The 19,264-nt window shown below is 42.6% G+C and overlaps 1 protein-coding gene across 1 annotated transcript in view; it reads right to left on the reverse strand.

Annotated features, from left to right (window-relative positions):
• The window catches only part of ELOVL4 (ELOVL fatty acid elongase 4), a 36,795-nt gene extending 23,359 nt beyond the window's left edge, over window positions 1–13,436 (reverse strand). The window contains exon 1 of the mRNA XM_065911389.1: window positions 13,013–13,436. Coding sequence (XP_065767461.1) covers window positions 13,013–13,112 — 100 coding nt within the window. The 5' untranslated portion in view covers window positions 13,113–13,436. The remainder of the gene's footprint in view (window positions 1–13,012) is intronic.
• Between the last annotated feature and the right edge of the window lie 5,828 nt (window positions 13,437–19,264).

Raw genomic sequence — 19,264 nt, forward strand, 5'->3', positions numbered from 1 at the left:
CAGGATTCATTCTTGTCTGGGGAGATCCCACACGCCGAGGGACCACTAAGCCCGAGCACCCCATCTACTGAGCCTTAGCTCCTGGGCCCTCAAACTGCAACTACTGACCCCACGAGCCCTAGAGCCCATGCCCCACAACAAGAGAAGCCAGCGAAACAAGAAGCCCGCACACTGGAACTAGCAAGGAGCCCCTGTACGCAGCAACAGAGACCCAGCGCAGCCAAAAATAAATAATTTTTTTTAAAAGTGTGGTCTGCGCTAGCAGAAAAGCACCTCTTGGAAACTGACTTGAAATGTAGAAGCTCAGGCCTCACTCAAGACTTACAAAGCCAGAGGTCTGCTTTAATTAGTTTTCTAGGTGCTTAACACATTAAAGTCTATGAACTGCTTTAGTCTACTCAGAAGTGTGGGCCTACTTTATATAATACATTATCAAGTCATGTAATTTTGATCTGTTTGTTCCTAGAGCCTCGCTGAATAAATCAGCTGGTTTTGTTTTCTAACATCTACCTCTATTTAACCGCCCATAATGCTTAGTCGCTTAGTCATGTCCGACTCTTTGTGACCCCATGGACAGTAGTTCGCCAGGCTCCTCTGCCCATGGAATTCTCCAGGCAAGAAAACTGGAGTGGGTGGTCATTCCTGTCTCCTGGGGATCTTCCCGACTCAGGTATCGAACCTGGGTCTCCTGCATTTTAAGTGTATTCTTTACTATCTGAGCCACCAGGGAAGCCCTTAACCTCCCATAGACAAAAGAAAAACACAAGTTCAGCAGCCAATGAGATGCACTAACAGCTTCTGGCATACAGTCAAGACATCAAGAAGTATGTACCACACACTGTGCTCTGTAACTATTCACCCCTCCTTACTAAATCAGAACCAACAACTGCAAATCAACTCCATGCTTTTAACACCTGGCAGCTGATCACTAATACTCAGGAAATGGCAACCCACTCCAGTACCCTTGCCTGGAAATCTCATGGACGGGGAACCTAGTAGGCTACAGTCCATGGGGTTGCAAAGAGTTGGACACAACTGAGCGACTTCACTTCTTCTTCACTGTTATAAGTCCATTCACCTCTAAAGACTACACAAAATAACACTGACTTCATGTTACGCTGTACGCTGAGAGCACCCCAAAGAGAAACTGCTCTTTTTCTGAAGGATGTAGTCAATGTCCTGCTCCAATTACTGTAAGTGTCATGAGGGCCAGGGCTACAGCCCCCGTTCCTTGATGTACCTCTACAACAATACTTGCAAAAGCTTGCTAAAAGAAATGCTTAATGAGCAAATGTAGGTAACTGTTGTCAAGAAGAATCTGAGAAAGATCTTATCTCTGTGCCAAGGATAAACTAAACATCCCCTCTTCTGGGTCCCAGTCTAAAATGGGATGCTTAATATATTCTTCAAGCCAAGGAAGATCTGGGGTATCAGCGAGGTGAAATAGGCAGAAGCAGAGGAGAAAGGTCTGGATACAAGGGGACGGGTCACCAGCTGAGATTTACTCTGGAAATGAAACATTCTGAAGACAATGGAGGACTGACGGGTGAGTCAGGGTGATGAGCAGGGGACGTCTGTCTGCTTTAACCCATCTGTGCTCAGGGCAGAGGATGCTGCTTTCAGGTTGGAAGAATGCCTGGATGAAGTCAAGGAAAGGGCAGCTCTTGAAGAATTTGGAGGCTGAGCTAGAAAAGACTAAGAGGTCAGAGTGTGATGGGCAGACTGGAGGGAGTGGAGCTCATCACCAGCAAGGCCAGGAGGGAGTCAATGGCCAGCATAGAGTTTTATGAACTCAGCTGTATACTAGTCACCCAAGAGCCTGCAAGAATGCAAAGAGGAGTTAACAGCAGAGAAAAAAGAATTCTGGTTCCAAGTTTACCTGTACAGAGAACACAATAAAGGTGAAAAGCGAGAGAAATTATAAAATTTCTCATAGAGAGCAGATAAAATAGGGACGGACTCAGAAGCTTCAAAGGAGAAAAGACAATAACACAGACAAGGTGAGCGAGTCAGTGTGAGATATGAGCTGCAGATCATTTACACAAAGGCTTAATTTGGGAGGGCTGGTTCTAGATGGATATTAACTATCCGGAAGGTTGGTCTATCTGCTTGGAAAAAGGGGATAGTAGAAACTAACACAAGATTGCAAAGCAGCTATGCTCCAATAAAAATTGCTGCTGCTGTTGTTTGGGCCTCCCAGGTGGCTTAGTGGTAAACAATCTACCTGCCAACACAGAAGACGCAAGAGACATGGGTTCGATCCCTGGGTCAGGAAGATCCCCTGGAAGAAAAAAACGGCAACCCCCTCCAGTATTCTTGGCCTGGAGAATCCCATGGACAGAGGCGCCTGGTGGGTTACAGTCCGTGGGCCACAAAGAGTTGGACACGATTGAGCAACTGAGCACCCACACATGCTGTTGTTTAATCATGAAGTCATGTCCAACTCTTTGCGACCCTATGGACTTTAGCCTGCCAGGCTTCTCTGTCCATGGGACTTCTCAGCCAAGAATTCTTCAGTGGGTAGTCATTTCCTTCTTCAGGGGATCTTCCTGACCCAGGGATCGAACCTGCCTCTCCTGTACTGCAGGTGGATTCTTTACCAAGAGCCACCTGGGAAGCTCCAATAAAAATTAATTTAAAAAATTTTTTTAACTGGAAAAAAGAAAGAAAATGGGGATAGTAACATACTGAACCCACAGGAGTATAAGGATTAAATGTGACAAATACAAAGCACTGGTCCAAGAGCTAGGCACATAATAAACATTCAATAAATGTTCACCATGATGACTGGACAATAAAACAGTATTTGTGGGACAAGTAAGGAAGCTGTGTTCCTTTATGCAAAGGCCACCGATGAAAGATGGAGGTGAAAGGTCTCAATTCCATCCCGGCTCTGTTACTTTCTAGTTGTACAGTTTCAAGTCTCTCTCTTCCTCATGGTGGTGGTTTAGTCACTAAATTGTGTCTGACTCTTGCAATCCCACCAGGTTCCTCTGTCCGTGGGATTTCCCAGGCAAGAATACTGGAGTGGGTTGCTCTTTCCCTTTCCAGGGGATCTTCCCGACCCAGGGATCAAATCAAGTCTCCTGCCTTGCAGGCAGATTCTTTACCACTGAGCCACCAGGGAAGCCCTCTCCTAGGGACACTAAGAAACATTAACTAATACAAAGTGCATAAAATTCATATCATAGCGTTCTATAATTCATACTCATCCTACAGTAGAAGTTCAATAAACAGCAGTGAGTTCTACCATGTGCAGACGATATCTATTTTCATGGTTTAAAAAATTACATATTCATCAAAGCCAGTGCGGGGAGATATAGGGCAGTCATAGGTCACAGGGAGAGGCAGATGTATATGCATGTGTGTAATATGTACTTTTTAACCATGAATTTAGATATCATCTTCATATGTTGAAACTCACTGCTATTTACTGAGCTTCTAGGATAGGATCATTATGGTATAAAATGTTGTAATATGCATTTTATACACCTATGTTATTTAATGTTCACAGTAGGCATTTTTTAACAACTCTATAATGATGAAATGGACTTAAATATATGTACATTTAATATAGAAGAATAATGCTATGTATACTGAAGCCAAGACAGAATGCAGGCAAGTAATCTTCTCATCCCATTTTCACACTTTGCTGGGCTTCTCAGAAAAAGCAGTTGCAAAACATCCTCCATGTGGTAATCTGAGAGTTCAAAGACCAAATATCACACCTAGTGCTATCAGTGTGGCTTTAAGAAAACTAAAAGCAAAAAAACACTGAGATACTACTGGAGTATGTGGTGTGTTTTGACGGAACTTCGGTCAAGATCTTCTCTTGCAAACTGTTCTATTTGCTGAATATCCATAATGGATCCTGAATTCCTCTTCACTAATTAGCAGTAGTTTCTAGTTCTTATATTATGAAGTATGGCAAACACTTTCAAAATTCACTTTGAATATACTTTCTTTTATGGTTCTAGGCTAGTCCATAATATGGAAGTCAACTTCACCTTCTCAGGCTAAATACCACTACCACTTTTTATATTTTACATATATATATATATGTGTATATATATATACACACTATATATATATATATTCATATATATGGTATGTATACATTTATATATGGACTTCCCAGGTGGCACAGTGGTAAAGAATCTACCTGCAAGGCAGGAAACACAGGTTCAGTCCCTGGGCCAGGAAGATCCCCTGGAGAAGGAAATGAATGGCAACCCACTCCAGTATTCTTGCCTGGGAAATCCCACACACAGAAGAGCCTGGCGGACTACAGTCTATGCAGTCACAAAAGAGTCGGACACAATTTAGCAACTAAACAACAAATATATATATATATATATATACACACACACACACATATATATATGTATGTGTGTGTGTGTATATATATGTATATATAGATATATATAATACTTTAGTTTAATTTCATACAATAGCCCTTAGAGCACCATTAAGCATTTCAGATGCTTTTCTTTCAACTACCTCTAGTGGTATTATGACTGTTCAGATTTAGTGTTCTAAACAATGATTCTATGTCCATACGAAAGCAGTGTAAGGTAAGGTAAAATAAGAGAAGGTACACATCCGAGGACTTTGCCTTCTTGCTGGGTGAGCTCAATGGGAAACAAGGCACTGGGTTAAGAGACCAAACCACCTCTTTCGATTCAACTGCCACGTGCAAGTTGTTTAACTTCTAAACATGGAAAATATCACCGCCTGCCAGGCCTAAACTCCAGAGTTGTGAAGTTCTTGGTAATCCTGTAAAGCAAATTACAAAGCCAAGATTGTCGTCCCTGCCATTTGCATGCATGTGTGCTAAGTCGCTCCAGTTGTGTTCGACTCTTCGCGACCCTATGGACTGTAGCCCATGGGAGTCTCCAGGCAAGAATACTGGAGTAGGTGGCCAATCCCTTCTCCAGGGGAGCTTCCCAACCCAGGGGTCGAACTCACGTCTCTTACATCTTCTGCAGTGGCAGGTGGGTTCTTTACCACTAGGGCCACCTGGGAGGCCCTCCAGGACCATTTGGGTACTTTTTAAAAAAGCAACAGCTATGAATACTCTATAAAAAGAACCATTTTATGATAAGCTAAAAACAGAAACAGTTTTAGTGTTTTGGCAATGAACACTGAAGAAAGATCATTTCTAGAGATGCTGTATTAATTTTATGACATGTGAAAATCTTTTTCAAATTGCAGTAAAAAACACATAAACTTTACTATCTCAACTGTTTCTAAGCATACATTTCATTAATGTACATTTCATTAGTGTACATGTCATTAGTGTTACATGTATTCACATCACTGTGCAACCAGTCTCCAGAACTTTCTCATCTTGTGAAACTGAAACTCTACATCCATTAAACTATTCCCTGTCTCCCCACCACCTTCCCAATCCCTGGCAACTACCACTCTATTTTCTTTTTCTATGAATATAACTATTTTAGGGACTTCATAATCACCAGCATTTGTCTCTTCCTGACTAGCTTATTTTACTTAGTATAATGTCCAAAAGGTTCAGCCATGTTGTAGCTTGTGTTGGAATTTCCTATCAATATAAGGCTGAATAATATTCCTTTGTATGTATATATCACAGTTTATCTATTCATCCATCAGTGGATATTTGGGTTGCTCCCATTCTTGGTCATTATAAACAGTGCTGCTATGAATATGGGTGAACAAATATACATGAAATTCTTTAACAATACATGTCTGTGCCTAAGTTTTCATTTGATAAACAAATAAAATGAAAAAAGAGAAGCTTCCTCCTTCAAATAATCTAGTTAAAAATCACAACTGCCTTGATGTGATCACACCTAACAATGAAAAACTGATTCCTCAGTGGATTAATGCATTTGACTTTCAAATTCTAATTAAATGTGACCACAAATAAAGTATTATATTGAGATAATTTTTAAGAATTACAATATTCCATGAAGAAGAATAAATGACAAAAGTAAGATGCTTTAATGCCAAAGTGCCTAACCAAAGTTAAGGAACATACTTACACCAAAACCATTTAATTTCTTTTGTTTTCCCTGTATGCTAAAACCTACATATTTGTAGCAATTTTACAAAAAATTTAAGCCATACTTCCAAATTTGTTAGAAATGCTCAAAAAGTGCTTAAAAATGAAAATCTTTTCTAATAATGTATGATAAAATGTGCATGTTCTATAGAAAAAAAAGTATGAAATAAGATTAAGTTTAGACTATCTAAGCCATTGCTTTAGGAGATATTCTGAGAATTCAATAAAAAGGCCTTAAGGGGACATGTAGCTTCAAATCTTCTCATTGCACAAGCAGAAATATGAGCCCCCCCAAATCATAAGTAACTTGTCCAAAACCATGTAAAAAGCCAGCCTCAGAATAATAAACTTATTCTTTAATGTTACTGCTATTATTTTTGACAAAATAGTTAACTCTGGGTTGTTTGAGAAATACCTAGATCGTTAAAGGGGCAGAGTATTGCAGCCACACACACAGTACTATGTCAAAAAAAGAGGGGCTTAAATATCTGTTTCTCTGTGTTTTTTATTCCTTCACCTATCCCTTATGGAGCAGATAAGAGAAAGTGAAAAGGACTAAACATGAACTTGTTATTTTTAACATTTACACAGCACTAATAACAGTTTTACTGGTGAAGATTGGAATTGTTGCCTGGAGTCAGGTTTTCAGTTACTTATCTGTATATGTTTATTAGAAACTGCTTTATCTATGTAAAGAATTTTAAAAAGCTTCACCTATATTTACAATTTAAGAGCCAAGAGAGACCTCAAGAGATTACCTAATTCAATTCAATTTGCAGGTGAAAAAAGTTGACTTGGAAAAGCAAAGTGCTCGCTATACACACTCACTGGTAATTTGTGGCAGGTCCAGGACTAAAGCCTAAAGTCTAAACCTCAGTCCAGGGTCCTCTCCATCTGCGACACCACGTGCCCGCCTCACTTGCGCACACATCACAATGCTCATGTGCAGAAGATGAAGAGAGAGGAACGGCATCTGGTTCTAAATCTCTTGAGAATATTCTGTGCTACTAACTGATTTTATGTTTCATTCCTTCATTCAGTCGAGTCAATACTGATTGACTTAAGATTAACTTATGATAAAGATCATTCTTAAACTCTCCATAATTTAGTGTAATCCCTTAAACTCCCCATAATTTAGTGTAACCCCAAACCTTACTAATATTTATCAACCAGAAAGCATCTGAAATGTCACTATCTGAAATCAAGCTAGATTAAGGGAGTCGTGTCAAGCCAACAAATGTATGGACACTCCCTAGTGTTGGGGAGAAAAATACAAAGAAGGGAAAAAATAAGTAATGATGAAGGTTAAACAGTGCAAGAAAAGAGTCTCAGAAGAAACTGTACAAGGAGGTACATGAGCGATCGCTCAGGGCAATGGGGTCAGATGGAGCAATGAACTGCGCTGGGTTACCCGGGCTGAGAAAGGCTCCACGTGGGAGGGAGACTGAGGCAGGGCCTGGAGAAAGGCATGTGGGAAGGGAACCAGGGAGAAGGGCAGAAATGGCAAGGGCAGTGTGACAAGGGACATCACGTGCGCCTGTTTTACTCAAGCGTGAGTGTCCCAGGTTGGCTCAAGCTGCAGGTCTGCGGGCAGGGACCAGCGTAGACAGGAGAGCTGGACATTGGGTTTTGAGAGCCTATGTATTTCTTCCTCCCCTCTCTTCTCTAAAAGTCAGGATCCAAATGATTTTTTAACATATATATTGTAATTCATTCTCATTCTTAGGGAAAATGAAACAATGGCACCTTAATTGAACAGGAAAAAATGTCCCAATAAGGAAAAAAGAAAAAAGAGCCATCTCAATGTGAGAAAAGAGAGATTCTGCTACCCAACTCTTCTCTATGGTATGTGACCACAGACGTCTAATTCGAAATAATAAGTGACTCAATAAATCAAAGATAATACTTTGGTTAACATTAAACCATTCACTAATGACATTATCACAGGAATTACGAAAAAAAACAAAACACTGAATTTTAAAAGGATGATCAACTTCTTGCGGCTCTTAAGATCACAAAAGCACTCACTGATATAATTATCTATGTAATTCTTTTTTTTTAAATTTTTTCTTGCATTCTTTTTCTTTTATTTATTAAAAAAATTTTTTTTCATTTATTTTTATTAGTTGGAGGCTAATTAGCTATGTAATTCTTAAAACCTTGTTTCCCAAAGCCAAAGAATCTAACTGTGTAAAAGTGTGTCCCGATGCCAGTTTTAGAGCATGCGTTGTCTTCCCCTCCTGGCATTCCATCTGTGATTGGATACTTTGGGGGAATGGACGAGAGCATCAGACATCAGAGTCCAGGACCAAACAAACAAACAAAACCCTACAGCCGCATGGACTTCCTGGAGGCTGCAGGGAGGCTGTGAAAGGAAGCTAAGAGGACTTCAGAGGACTTCATTGAAAACACGGCCTAAGGGAGACGCCACGTTAGAAGATGAACATGTATCTGTCTTTCACTGCCCAGAACTTAGAATGTCTTTTCTCAAAGAAACACTGAAAATGAAGAGCTCCCACGCCAGTCCAAAGAGAAAACCTATTTTAGATAATGACGTAGATTGAAAAAAACAACTATACATTCACTGTGACAAATAACAAGGTCAATGCAATAATGCTATGCTCCGCTCCATCGTGCCCAACTCTCTGCGGCCCCGTGGACCTTAGCCCACCAGGCTCCTCTGCCCAAGGAATTTGCCAGGCAAGAACACTGGAGTGGGGTGCCATTTCCTACTCCAGGGGATCTTGCTGACCAGGGATCGAACCCTTGTTTGTCCCTTGCTTCTCCTGCATTGGGAAGCCCCAGTGTAACTGAATAGCCTGTTTAAGACCCATGTGCCTCTGGGGCCCAGGAAACTGTGAAACAGACCCTTGCCTACCTGAGCTGACTTAAACACCCCCTTCTGGGAGCCATCAAGTTTCAGCACACCAAGCTGACTCACTGGCACTTAAACTCATTCCTAGTTTCCATGGGCTTTTAGTTTTGACAGCCATTTTTAGTCGACCTATCAAACCCTCTCCAACACCATCCATGTCAATTCCACATGGTGAAACAGCTTAAATACTCTAAAGACGAAGCCATACACTCCTCTCACGACTCAAGACTGCCAGGCAAGTGGAAGTGGAGACACGGAGAGTCGAGGAGTTTCCTGACCTTCCCCAGGCTCCAGCGAGCCCTGACCCTCACACTGACCACACTTCTTTTAGACCACAACAAGGAAGGAAGGCAGACTTCACAAGCTGCCTGGGGTGGTGACCACTTGTCTTCATTCTCTCCCAGAGCCCAAAACAGTGCCAGCACATGGCAGGTGATGAGATAAGAAGGAAAGTTTATACAAGCCTCGCTTCCACATTTCATCATCACCCCACAAGAGTTCCCCACCCTCTTGGACCACGCATCCTCTTCTCCCATCTGACACTCCAAAGTGAGGGGAAGGTCAGATAGACTGGCCTTTCACACTCTGATCTCAACTCCTCCTCATCTACCTACTCTGATCTCAACTCCCAAGTAGACAATTCATTTTTCACCCAACCAGAGTGTGCTATATTAGTGAACACAGATCAGTGCCCTGCCCAGCACACATGCAATGTGCCAACATATTCCATGAACGATGGCTGTTTACAAACAAACACGTGGTCAAAAAGAAATATGGAACCTCGAGAGACAATGGGCCTTAGAGAGGACATGCTGGTTATTAACTTTCTAAGATGTTTCTTTGTTAATGTTAGTTACGCAAAATGCTACTAATAAGTAATTACTAAAATAATGAATGCAATGGAAAATACAGACAATTAGAGTATTTGTAAGTCGGGGATATTGACTCATCAGTTTTGAAATTGTATATACAATTTTTCTTGAGTAGATATACACTTTGAGCCCAGGATCCCAGTCCAATGATATTAATGTACTCATAAAGTGAAAGAACAGAGGAAAATACCACAATGACATCAGAGTATCTACTGTCATGCCACCAACTGCTATTTAAAAAGTCCTGTAAAAAAAAAAAAAAAGCCCTGTATCAGTCTGTACTTTCCTTTATATTATAAACTAAGACTCGCTTGTTCAAAATACCTAAAAATACAGAGAAAAATTATTTTTGCAGGTTTTCTAAGAGTACAGCTCTTTCACAGTTTCAATTCCAAGGTATACAGTGTTAATTACATGGTAAAAGTAACATTTTGCATGTTCATACACTGTGGGACATATTCTACATTTGCTAGATATGTGTCTTTGAAAAGACTGGTTTTTATGCATTGCTTTGGACATGTGTTATTAAATACCACCATTTAAAATAATAGCAAAAAAAAATTTATTTTTCCAGACATCGCCCTAGGGCAAAAATCTTTGAAACCATCAAATGTACTCCCCAAATGTGTAACAACTATTCCTATTAGACTGCCCAAGGTAGACAGAGCTAGGCAGAAACCTTGACACTAACTTTACACTTAGGCAGACACCTCTGGGGAGAGAAATATTTAATGAGATGATAGAACAGAAAGCAAGAAGCCCACAGCTACCGCGTGGGGATGAATGCACTCCAGGGCAGGCAGCCTTGTTCATCTCTTGCCCTCCCTAGAGGATGTGCATCCTTTTACCATACTCATCACTCTTTCTCAAGACCATCTTTCTCTCTGCCCACTTGTATCTTATCCTCCTTCCAAATTCATCAATTTTTTCTTCAGCCTCATCTCCTAGGCTACTTTTCTACTTTGAAACTCCTTCACCGAGATATTCATGAAATTACAGGAAGAAGGGCCTCTTGGAATCTGTCGTGTGAATCAGCCGAAGACAGGAGAGCACAGAAGCGGGGGTGTGGCGACAGGGCGAGAAGAAATGGGGCAGCAGTGGGTTCAGACCAGCTCTTCTGCCTGAGTCTGAAGCAGTCCTCCTTACACAGCAGCAAGGCAGAGCAGACTATATCCGACTAAGCCTCTAAGTTGGTTAAGAAATACCATCTACCTACACTAGGTAGCTCATTACAGAAAGCAAGGAAGCAGTCTCAGGTTTCGTAAGTGGATAGCCAGGGCATGGGCAAATACCTTCCCTCTGACCTGCTAGTGAGAGGTCACTTCTTTCTGGTAGCTACTCTCATTTCTCAGGCTTGGTCCACAATATTATACTATTTTACTTGCCTTTCACAGGCTAGCGGAAAGCTTTCACATGAAGGAACTGCACGAAATTTCCCACTTCATCTGTAATTTTTTTTTTATACCAGCATCATTAGGAAGGAACTGACCATCACAGAAAGGTACATTCTACCTTTGCTCTCAATGGTTCTGAAACTGAGCTTTCCCAAAAGTGGGAAAGCTCCGAGGGAGGGAAGACAAGGCAGGCAGGAGAAGTCCTGGGTGTGGCTGGCTATATGGAGATTGGAGGACCTTGACAATGTCTGGAGTCTGAAATATGCAAAGTGCAATTATCTGTCAACCAGTTTGCCTGAAGTTCAGCTCTGCACAATTGTGTAATGGGAAACCCTGATGCAATGTTTAAATTACCAAAATCACAGAGATGAAGGAAATGATACATCTCTCCCAGTTTTTGTAGGTACCACAAAACCTCAATGGACACTACAAAGAAGGGAGACTTTAAAAATGAATGACTCCATTAAAAACTGCTTTTAACCATTAAAAAATGCATTTAACCATTTTCAAGTGCAACAGCTAATTAAATCGCTTATTTCTCACTGTCAAACTTAACACCTTCTGAAAAAGAACTTTGCTAAAGAAGTTAAAACCGAGGCAATGCCAAAGAATCATTTTGTCTCCAACAGAAATAATTTCAGAATACGTTTTTTCCCACAACATATATCCATATATTCATGCTGCAACCACTGCCTCTAACAACAAACACCAAACCAAACAACAGACACCAAACTATAGGACTATATTTCCATTTCTAGGGAAGGGAGACACGGTGGTAACATGTCATGTAAACCTCTTCCACTCTTGGCATGCAGGGCAATATTGCAAAAGGATTGGCAAATGATAAAACATAAGATCCCTTGAAAAATCCTGTTGGCCTCGTTTTTTATTTCAAAAATTTGTAAACGCTCTAAATCCAAAAGTAACTGAAGCAAATAAAGAAAACAGATGGTAAAGTATCACGACTGCCTCCCCTTAGGCAGGAAAACCGCCTAGCTCAGCTAACTAAGGATCCCTGTCAAACTGCGACGGCGAAAGAGAAAAGTTGGCCAATTTAAGAAAATGGTACCCATGCAGGCTTCTGGGACCACCTCTAGGTGCTGCTGTAGAGACCCCCCTCCCCAATCCTACAGATTCCCCATTTCTCTCCCGGTTGTTTTAGCTTTCCCCCCTCCCCCTGACCGTACTGCACTGCGCAAAGCCAACGCAGACAATCACTTGGAACCTCCGTGCGGATGAAAAAGCCTCAGAAACTAACCCCCTCCCAGGTTCAAGGAGCCGAACAATGGCTTCCGACTTTTCCTTCCAAATGGTGTTGCGGACGGACGAGCCAGACAAGAAAATTACGGGCCGGTGCGTCAAGGCAACCAGGAGCCCAAAAGGACAGCGACCCCCCCCCCCACCCCCACCCCGGGGCCCTGGTCCCCTCCCCCGAGCCCCATCAAGGAATGTTCCTAAAGGTTACAGCAGACCCCGACCCCGGAGCCGGAGAGAACGGTCAGAGCCCGGCAGGTGCGCGGCCACAGGGTGGGGCGGGCCTGCGCCAGGCTCCAGCTGCGATCGCAGCGCCTGCATCCGAGAAACCTGGCGAGAGCCGCTGGAAGGAGCTCAGGAGGGAAACCGTGCGGGCGCCGGGGGAGGGGAGCGCCTTAACGTTCGGATCCGATTAACCAGTGCCCGCCCGCCCGCCCGCCGGTCCTCGGCTCCGCAGCACCCCAACAGCCGCCGGGCGGGGGGTGGAGGGCAGTCGGGGCCGAGGCCGAGGTCCCCCCGGGGGAGGATGGCGAGGATGGAGAGGACGGCGAGGATGGCGAGGCGGCGGCTTTACCTGTGATGGACAAGGTCCAGCGGTAGAACTCCACGGTGTCGTTGAGCGCCGTGGACACCGCGTTCAGGACGCTGCCCGGCTCCGAGTCCAGGAGCCCCATCCCGGCCGAGAGCGGGCGCCGGCGGCGACGCGAGGAGGAAGCTGAGACCCCGCGGGAGGGCTGGCCTCGGCGGCTGCGGCGGCGGCCGGGGGACCCCCCCTTCCCCCGCGAGTCCCCCCGTCTAACGGCGGCGGCGGCGCCGCAGCTGCGTCCTCGCCTCCTCCTCGGGGCGCCGCGGCGGCGGGCACGCGGCGGCGAGGAGCGGGGTGGAGGGCAAGGGACCGTCGAGGCTCCCGGGAGGAGGAGGAGGGAAGGAGAAGCAGGAGGAGGAGGAGGTGGAGGAGATGCCGCCGCGCGCGCCGGGCGCTGCACCAGTCTGCCGCCGCCCGCCGCCGCCGCCGCGCTCCAGTCTCCTCGGCCGGCGTCACGTGGCCGCGCGGGGCGGAGGGGCCGGTGCGCCCCTCCTCCCGCCCGCGCGCGCGCGCGCGCGGGGACCCGGCGCAGGGATGCTGCGGCGGGGGCGGCGGCCGCGCAGGCGCCCCGGGTACCCGCTCCGGCTGCCTCGTCCGGGGACCCCCGCACGCCGGCTTACCGGCGCCCTCTCCTCCCCGGTCACCCGCCCCACCGCATCCTCATCCCTTCCCCGCCTCCCTCTCCCTCTAGGCCGCTGCAGAGAAGTCCTCCGCCTGCCCACAGGTGACCTCGCATCCGCCCGGGATGCATCTTAGAAAACAGGACGCGGGGAGGATGGGCGTCTTGTGGGCAAAGCTGAGCTAGGCGACGTGCTTTGGTCCTTACCTGTCAATCATTTCGATGTCCCTTAGGTTTTTGTTTGTTTGTTTGTTTTTTGGTTTGTTTCACCTCAGCCTGCACAGATGTCACCACGATAAGGGAGATGCTGAAGCTATCCTTCTAAATAAGTAGAAGGTTATTTATCTTCTAAGCTACGGTGATGGAGAATGGACTTTGGGGAGCTAATCATTAACAAGTTAACAAATAATTTGAATAAACGCTTGCGTTTATTGTTCGGCAGAGACTTTTAATATTCAGGGAGTAATCAAAGCAGTGTAATTGTTAAATGAGGTTATAATAGTTAAACGAGGTCATTAGAAGAGAGGGCCTAGAGAGGCCTTACGGTTAGAGAAGTCCGCTCAGACCAGAAGGAGTTGTGGTGAATCTGAAAGGACGATTACTCAGGAGACAAAAGACTTTCTAGGCAAAAGAGGGAAGAGTTGTTTGTTTATTTATTGTTTAGGTAAGAAGAAGAAGATAGGAGGCAACAAGATAATCTTACCCCTGAAAAGTGAACCTCTAAAAAGTAGCAAAACTACACTACACTCAGTTCATAATTAGCTTCTGACATCAAACAAGACCTTTGAGAATAGTCCAATAACCTTTTCCCCTACTTGATATTTAAGCATGTCGCCTACTTTTTGTGTAATCTTTTCACCAATTGGTTTAGGATGCTCGGGTTGAAGGCCATTGATTCATAAATAAATACAGGCCTTTGATTGCAGTGTTAATTTCTTGTGCTCTTTGACAGTATTAAAATAATCTGAATACTATCTTTTGTCATAGTTATTTATTTGTTTTCCAGTTGACCTGTCATATGATCTTTGATTTTATTTTATATTGGAAGCATCCTGGAGGATAACAATTATTTTGGGTTCCTTTTCGAAGACCCAACCCAGTGCTATAAATAATAAGTATTTATGATGATGTCAAAATGATAATATACTTTTTCAGAACATAAAAAGAACTGTATGTGGCAGACATTTTAAGGAAAGAAGAGATAACTAAAAGTAACTGATGTACTGCACAAGCAACCATCAGTTCAGTTCAGTTCAGTTGCTCAGTCCTGTCCGACTCTGCGACCCCATGAAGCAACCACAGTCTTCATTAAATGCTCTTTTTTTTTTAATTAACCAAACAAATGTAATTTATCAAAAGCCAGACTAAAGGTTTTTGGATTGAAATATGCTTTCTCAAGTCTGAACCTAAATTTATGTGTATCTGTCCGATTCTAGAAGCTATACACTATCTTTAAAACATCCTGTCAAGTTTGGGGAGTGGATTGTTGTTTTAGTTGCCAAGTCCCGTCTGACTCGTGTGACCCTGTGGACTGTAGCCCACCAGTCTTCTCTGTCAATGGAATTTCCTAGGCAAGAATACTGGAGTGGATAAGAGTGGATAATGATCGACAATTTACTCTTCTATTTTGATAGTCTGGCAAGATTCAGATTAGTTTGAATTTCATCTAGAAAATTGACTACTATTTCTGCATTGTGAGATCCTAAATACTTTATTTGGAGAACGGATCCCTGCCTTCTTTTCCTTTCACATTTGCAAAATCTCAGCATCTCTACTTGTTTAATACAGTGTCAAATTCTTAAAACCATTTCAGATGGTTTCCCCAGCCTCTTTTTTACAGCGAGGCCAACTTTTGTGCCTCTATTCACTAGGGGGCGCCTGTCACATATACGAAAATCCTAGACAAGGGATGACAGAAACATCCGGCAAGGCACTTGCACCGCCTCCATGACCTACCCGGTGGAGTAGTATGTTTGTTTGCATTTATGGGCTGTCCAAACATACACTAAGAACCAGAGCCCTAGAACTTACCTGCCCTGACCTATCACCCAGCATGGAGACTGACCGGCCAGTCCTCAATTCACAAGATGTGTACAAACACCACTGGCTGACCAAACCCAAAGTCTACCTACTCTGTGGAACAGAAGGAGAACTGCATGTCCACTCAGCTAGAGTGGCAGCCATCTAACCAAGATCTTGGTGGCATTATGTCAGAACAAAATCAAATACAAGCATGCATGGTTGGTATCTGCAAAATTTTGAGAACGGAGTTCTTTCTTGGGGAATGACTATAAATACAACAGAGTTACCTACAAAAACTAAAGGAAAGAAAAAAAAAAAAAAAACTAAAGGAAAGGATATGATTATAATAAGATCATTTTACATAAAATAGCAAAATATATTTTAAATGTCTTCCAGCCCATACAGAGTTAAGAATATAAATCAAGCTATCCACTTTTTTCCCCCTAGTGTTTCTGTATTTCCATGTTGTCAATATTGTCAGCAACCTGTGCTTTCAAAGAAAGCAGAACTTAAAAATCTGTTGACTCGGGAGTGAAAGGAAGTCTGATAAAGAGCGGTAGAGAGACCCTGAATCTTACAGAAGTAAATGTTGCCGAGTGGATCATACTCACAGAAAATGAAGAAAATTGATGGTAATAGTAAAATTGCTGTCTATTAGTTCTAGTTTTATGTTAATCCCACTGGCCATTCCACCCCTACTCCATAAAGGTAAAAAAGTATGTAGTATCCATGACACCATGAAAGAAAGTGAAAGTGAATCACTCAGTTGTGTGCGACTCTTTGTGACCTCATGGGCTATTTAGTCCATGGAATTCTCCAGGCTAGAATATTGGAGTGGGTAGCCTTTCCCTTCTCCAGGGGATCTTCCCAACCCAGGGATCGAACCCAGGTCTCCCATATTGTAGGCAAATTCTTTACCAGCTGAGCCACATACATTCTTAGCTAGTTGAAATTACAACTTTGCTTTAAGGCATCTTTGATTACAATTTTTTTAGGATGTTTACTTTTTTGTTACCTTGTATTTAATTATTTTTATTATATGAAGTGGATATTGATTCTCCTGATAATTCTTGTGTATTGAAAAAATTACAAATAAAACAATGAAGTGAAAATCCCTCACAATCTCATCTCTCTTATTTTTCCAGATTTTTACACATCTATTGGAGAAGGAAATGGCAACCCACTCCAGTATTCTTGCCTAGAGAACCCCATGGACAGAGGAGCCTGGTGGGCTGCTGTCCATAGGATCACACAGAGTCGGACACGACTGAAGTGACTTAGCAGGCACGCATTACATGTCTATATAAGTTCTTTTCTCTTTACACAAATTTTTGTTTATTTTAATGCTATTCTATAATCTGCTTTCTAAAAACAATAGATTAGGAACACTTTTCAATGCAAAAATACTGACTATGTAATATTCCAATATATGGATATACCACAATTTATTTAGTCTCTGCAATTTAGATTGCTTCCAACTTGAGCTATTATAGCAATTTAACTATTAGTATCCCAGTATGCACAATTTTGTGAACTTGTCTATATTCTTAGCGTAAATTTCTACAAGGGAAATTTCTGGGTCAGGGAGCTTTAATTTAAAATTTGGGGTATCTGATGATTGATTAACCTCCAGAAGTATATCAGTTCATAATTCCACCAAAATTATGAAAGTGTACTCATTTCTCTACACCCCATTATTCTTGCTGAATTCAATTATGTTTTATAATCATTACCAATCAGATAAGCTGATAATGATATTTACTGTTGCCTAACAGTTAAGCATGTTTATTGGCATTTAAGCTTCTTTCTTTTGAGAATTGTCTACTTGTACTCACTGTACACTTTCTATTAGTTGCATCTATTTTTCTTACTGATTTATAAGAGATTTTATGAAATAAAGTTATTGCTCTGTGTGTGTGTGCTAAGTTGCTTCAGTCATGTTCTCCTCTTTGTGACCCCATGGACTATAACCCTAACAGTTTGCTATATATGTTGCAAATGTATTTTCCCAGTTTACTTATATTTTGCTGGATTTGTTATAATAATTTTTTTCTGTTTGTCTTTTTTATCTTTTCATTTTTTTGGTGGCCAGACCACTCAGCATGTGGGATCTTAGTTCCATTTAAAATACAATGCTCAAAAAAAGAAGTACCAAGAAAAGGATCTTTGAAGGAAGAGTTAAATGAAATGAGAGAGTCATAAATGCAAAGGCCTTGGTGAACTCTGATTTCTCCTCAATCTAGAATCACATGTTTCTACTGTTTATTTGGCTGCACCAGGTCTTAGTTGTAGCATACAGGATCTTTTTGTTGATCATGGGGAATCTTTTAATTGTGGCAGGCAGGATCTAGTTTCCCAATCGGGGATCAAACCACACCCCCTGCAGTAGAAGTTGGAGTCTTAAATAACCACTGGATCACCAGGGAAGTCCCTATAATAATTTTTAACTGTGCATATTGGAGGCTGGTGATAAAGCATAAGTTAGGCTCACTCAAGGCTATATATTGTCACCCTTCTTGTTAAACTTATATGCAGAGTACATCATGAGAAATGCTAGGCTAGAAGAAGCACATGCTGGAATCAAGATTGCCAGGAGAAATATCAATAACCTCAGATATGCAGATGACACCACCCTTATGGCAGAAAGTGAAGAACTAAAGAGCCTCTTGATGAAAATGAAAGAGGAGAATGAAAAAGTTGGCTTAACATTCAGAAAACTAAGATCATGGCATCCAGTCCCATCACTTCATGACAAATAGATGGGGAAACAGTGGATATAGTGGCTGACTTTATTTTTGGAGGCTCCAAAATCACTGCAGATGGTGATTGAAGCCATGAAATTTTTAAAAGATGCTTACTCCTTGGAAGGAAAGTTATGACCAACCTAAATAGCATATTAAAAAGCAGAGACATTACTTTGTCAACAAAGGTCCATCTAGTCAAGGCTATGGTTTTTCCCGTAGTCATGTTTGGATGTGAGAGTTGGACTATAAAGAAAGCTGAGCACCGAATAATTGGTGCTTTTGAACTGTGGTGTTGGAGGAGACTCTTGAGAGTCCCTTGGACTACAAGGAGATCCAACCAGTCCATCCTAAAGGAGATCTGTCCTGGATGTTCATTGGAAGGACTGATGCTGAAGCTGAACCTCCAATACTTTGGCCACCTGATGTGAAGAGTTGACTCATTGGAAAAGATCCTGATGCTGGGAGGGATTGGGGGCAGGAGGAGAAGGGGACGACAGAGGATGAGATGGTTGGATGGCATCACCGACTCAATGGACATGAGTTTGGGTAAACTCTGGCAGTTGGTGATGGAGAGGGAGGCCTGGCGTGCTGCAGTTCATGGGGTTGCAAAGAGTTGGACACGACTGAGTGACTGAACTGAACTGACCTGAGGCTCACTCATCACCACCTCCACCAGAATTATGAATCAGAATGGTCTTTTTCAAACTGTGTAACTTCTGGAAATTCTGATCTACACTTTCAGGAGCAAACACTACTCCTTTCCCAAGAATCTCAGCTCCAAACATCTTGCACTGAATACTCATTATTTTGAGATCCCCAATAGCGTACACCCAGTCTAGACTCTTTTATAGATCA

The sequence above is a fragment of the Muntiacus reevesi genome, chromosome 19, assembly GCF_963930625.1.
Source record: "Muntiacus reevesi chromosome 19, mMunRee1.1, whole genome shotgun sequence".
Taxonomy (NCBI): Eukaryota; Metazoa; Chordata; class Mammalia; order Artiodactyla; family Cervidae; genus Muntiacus; species Muntiacus reevesi.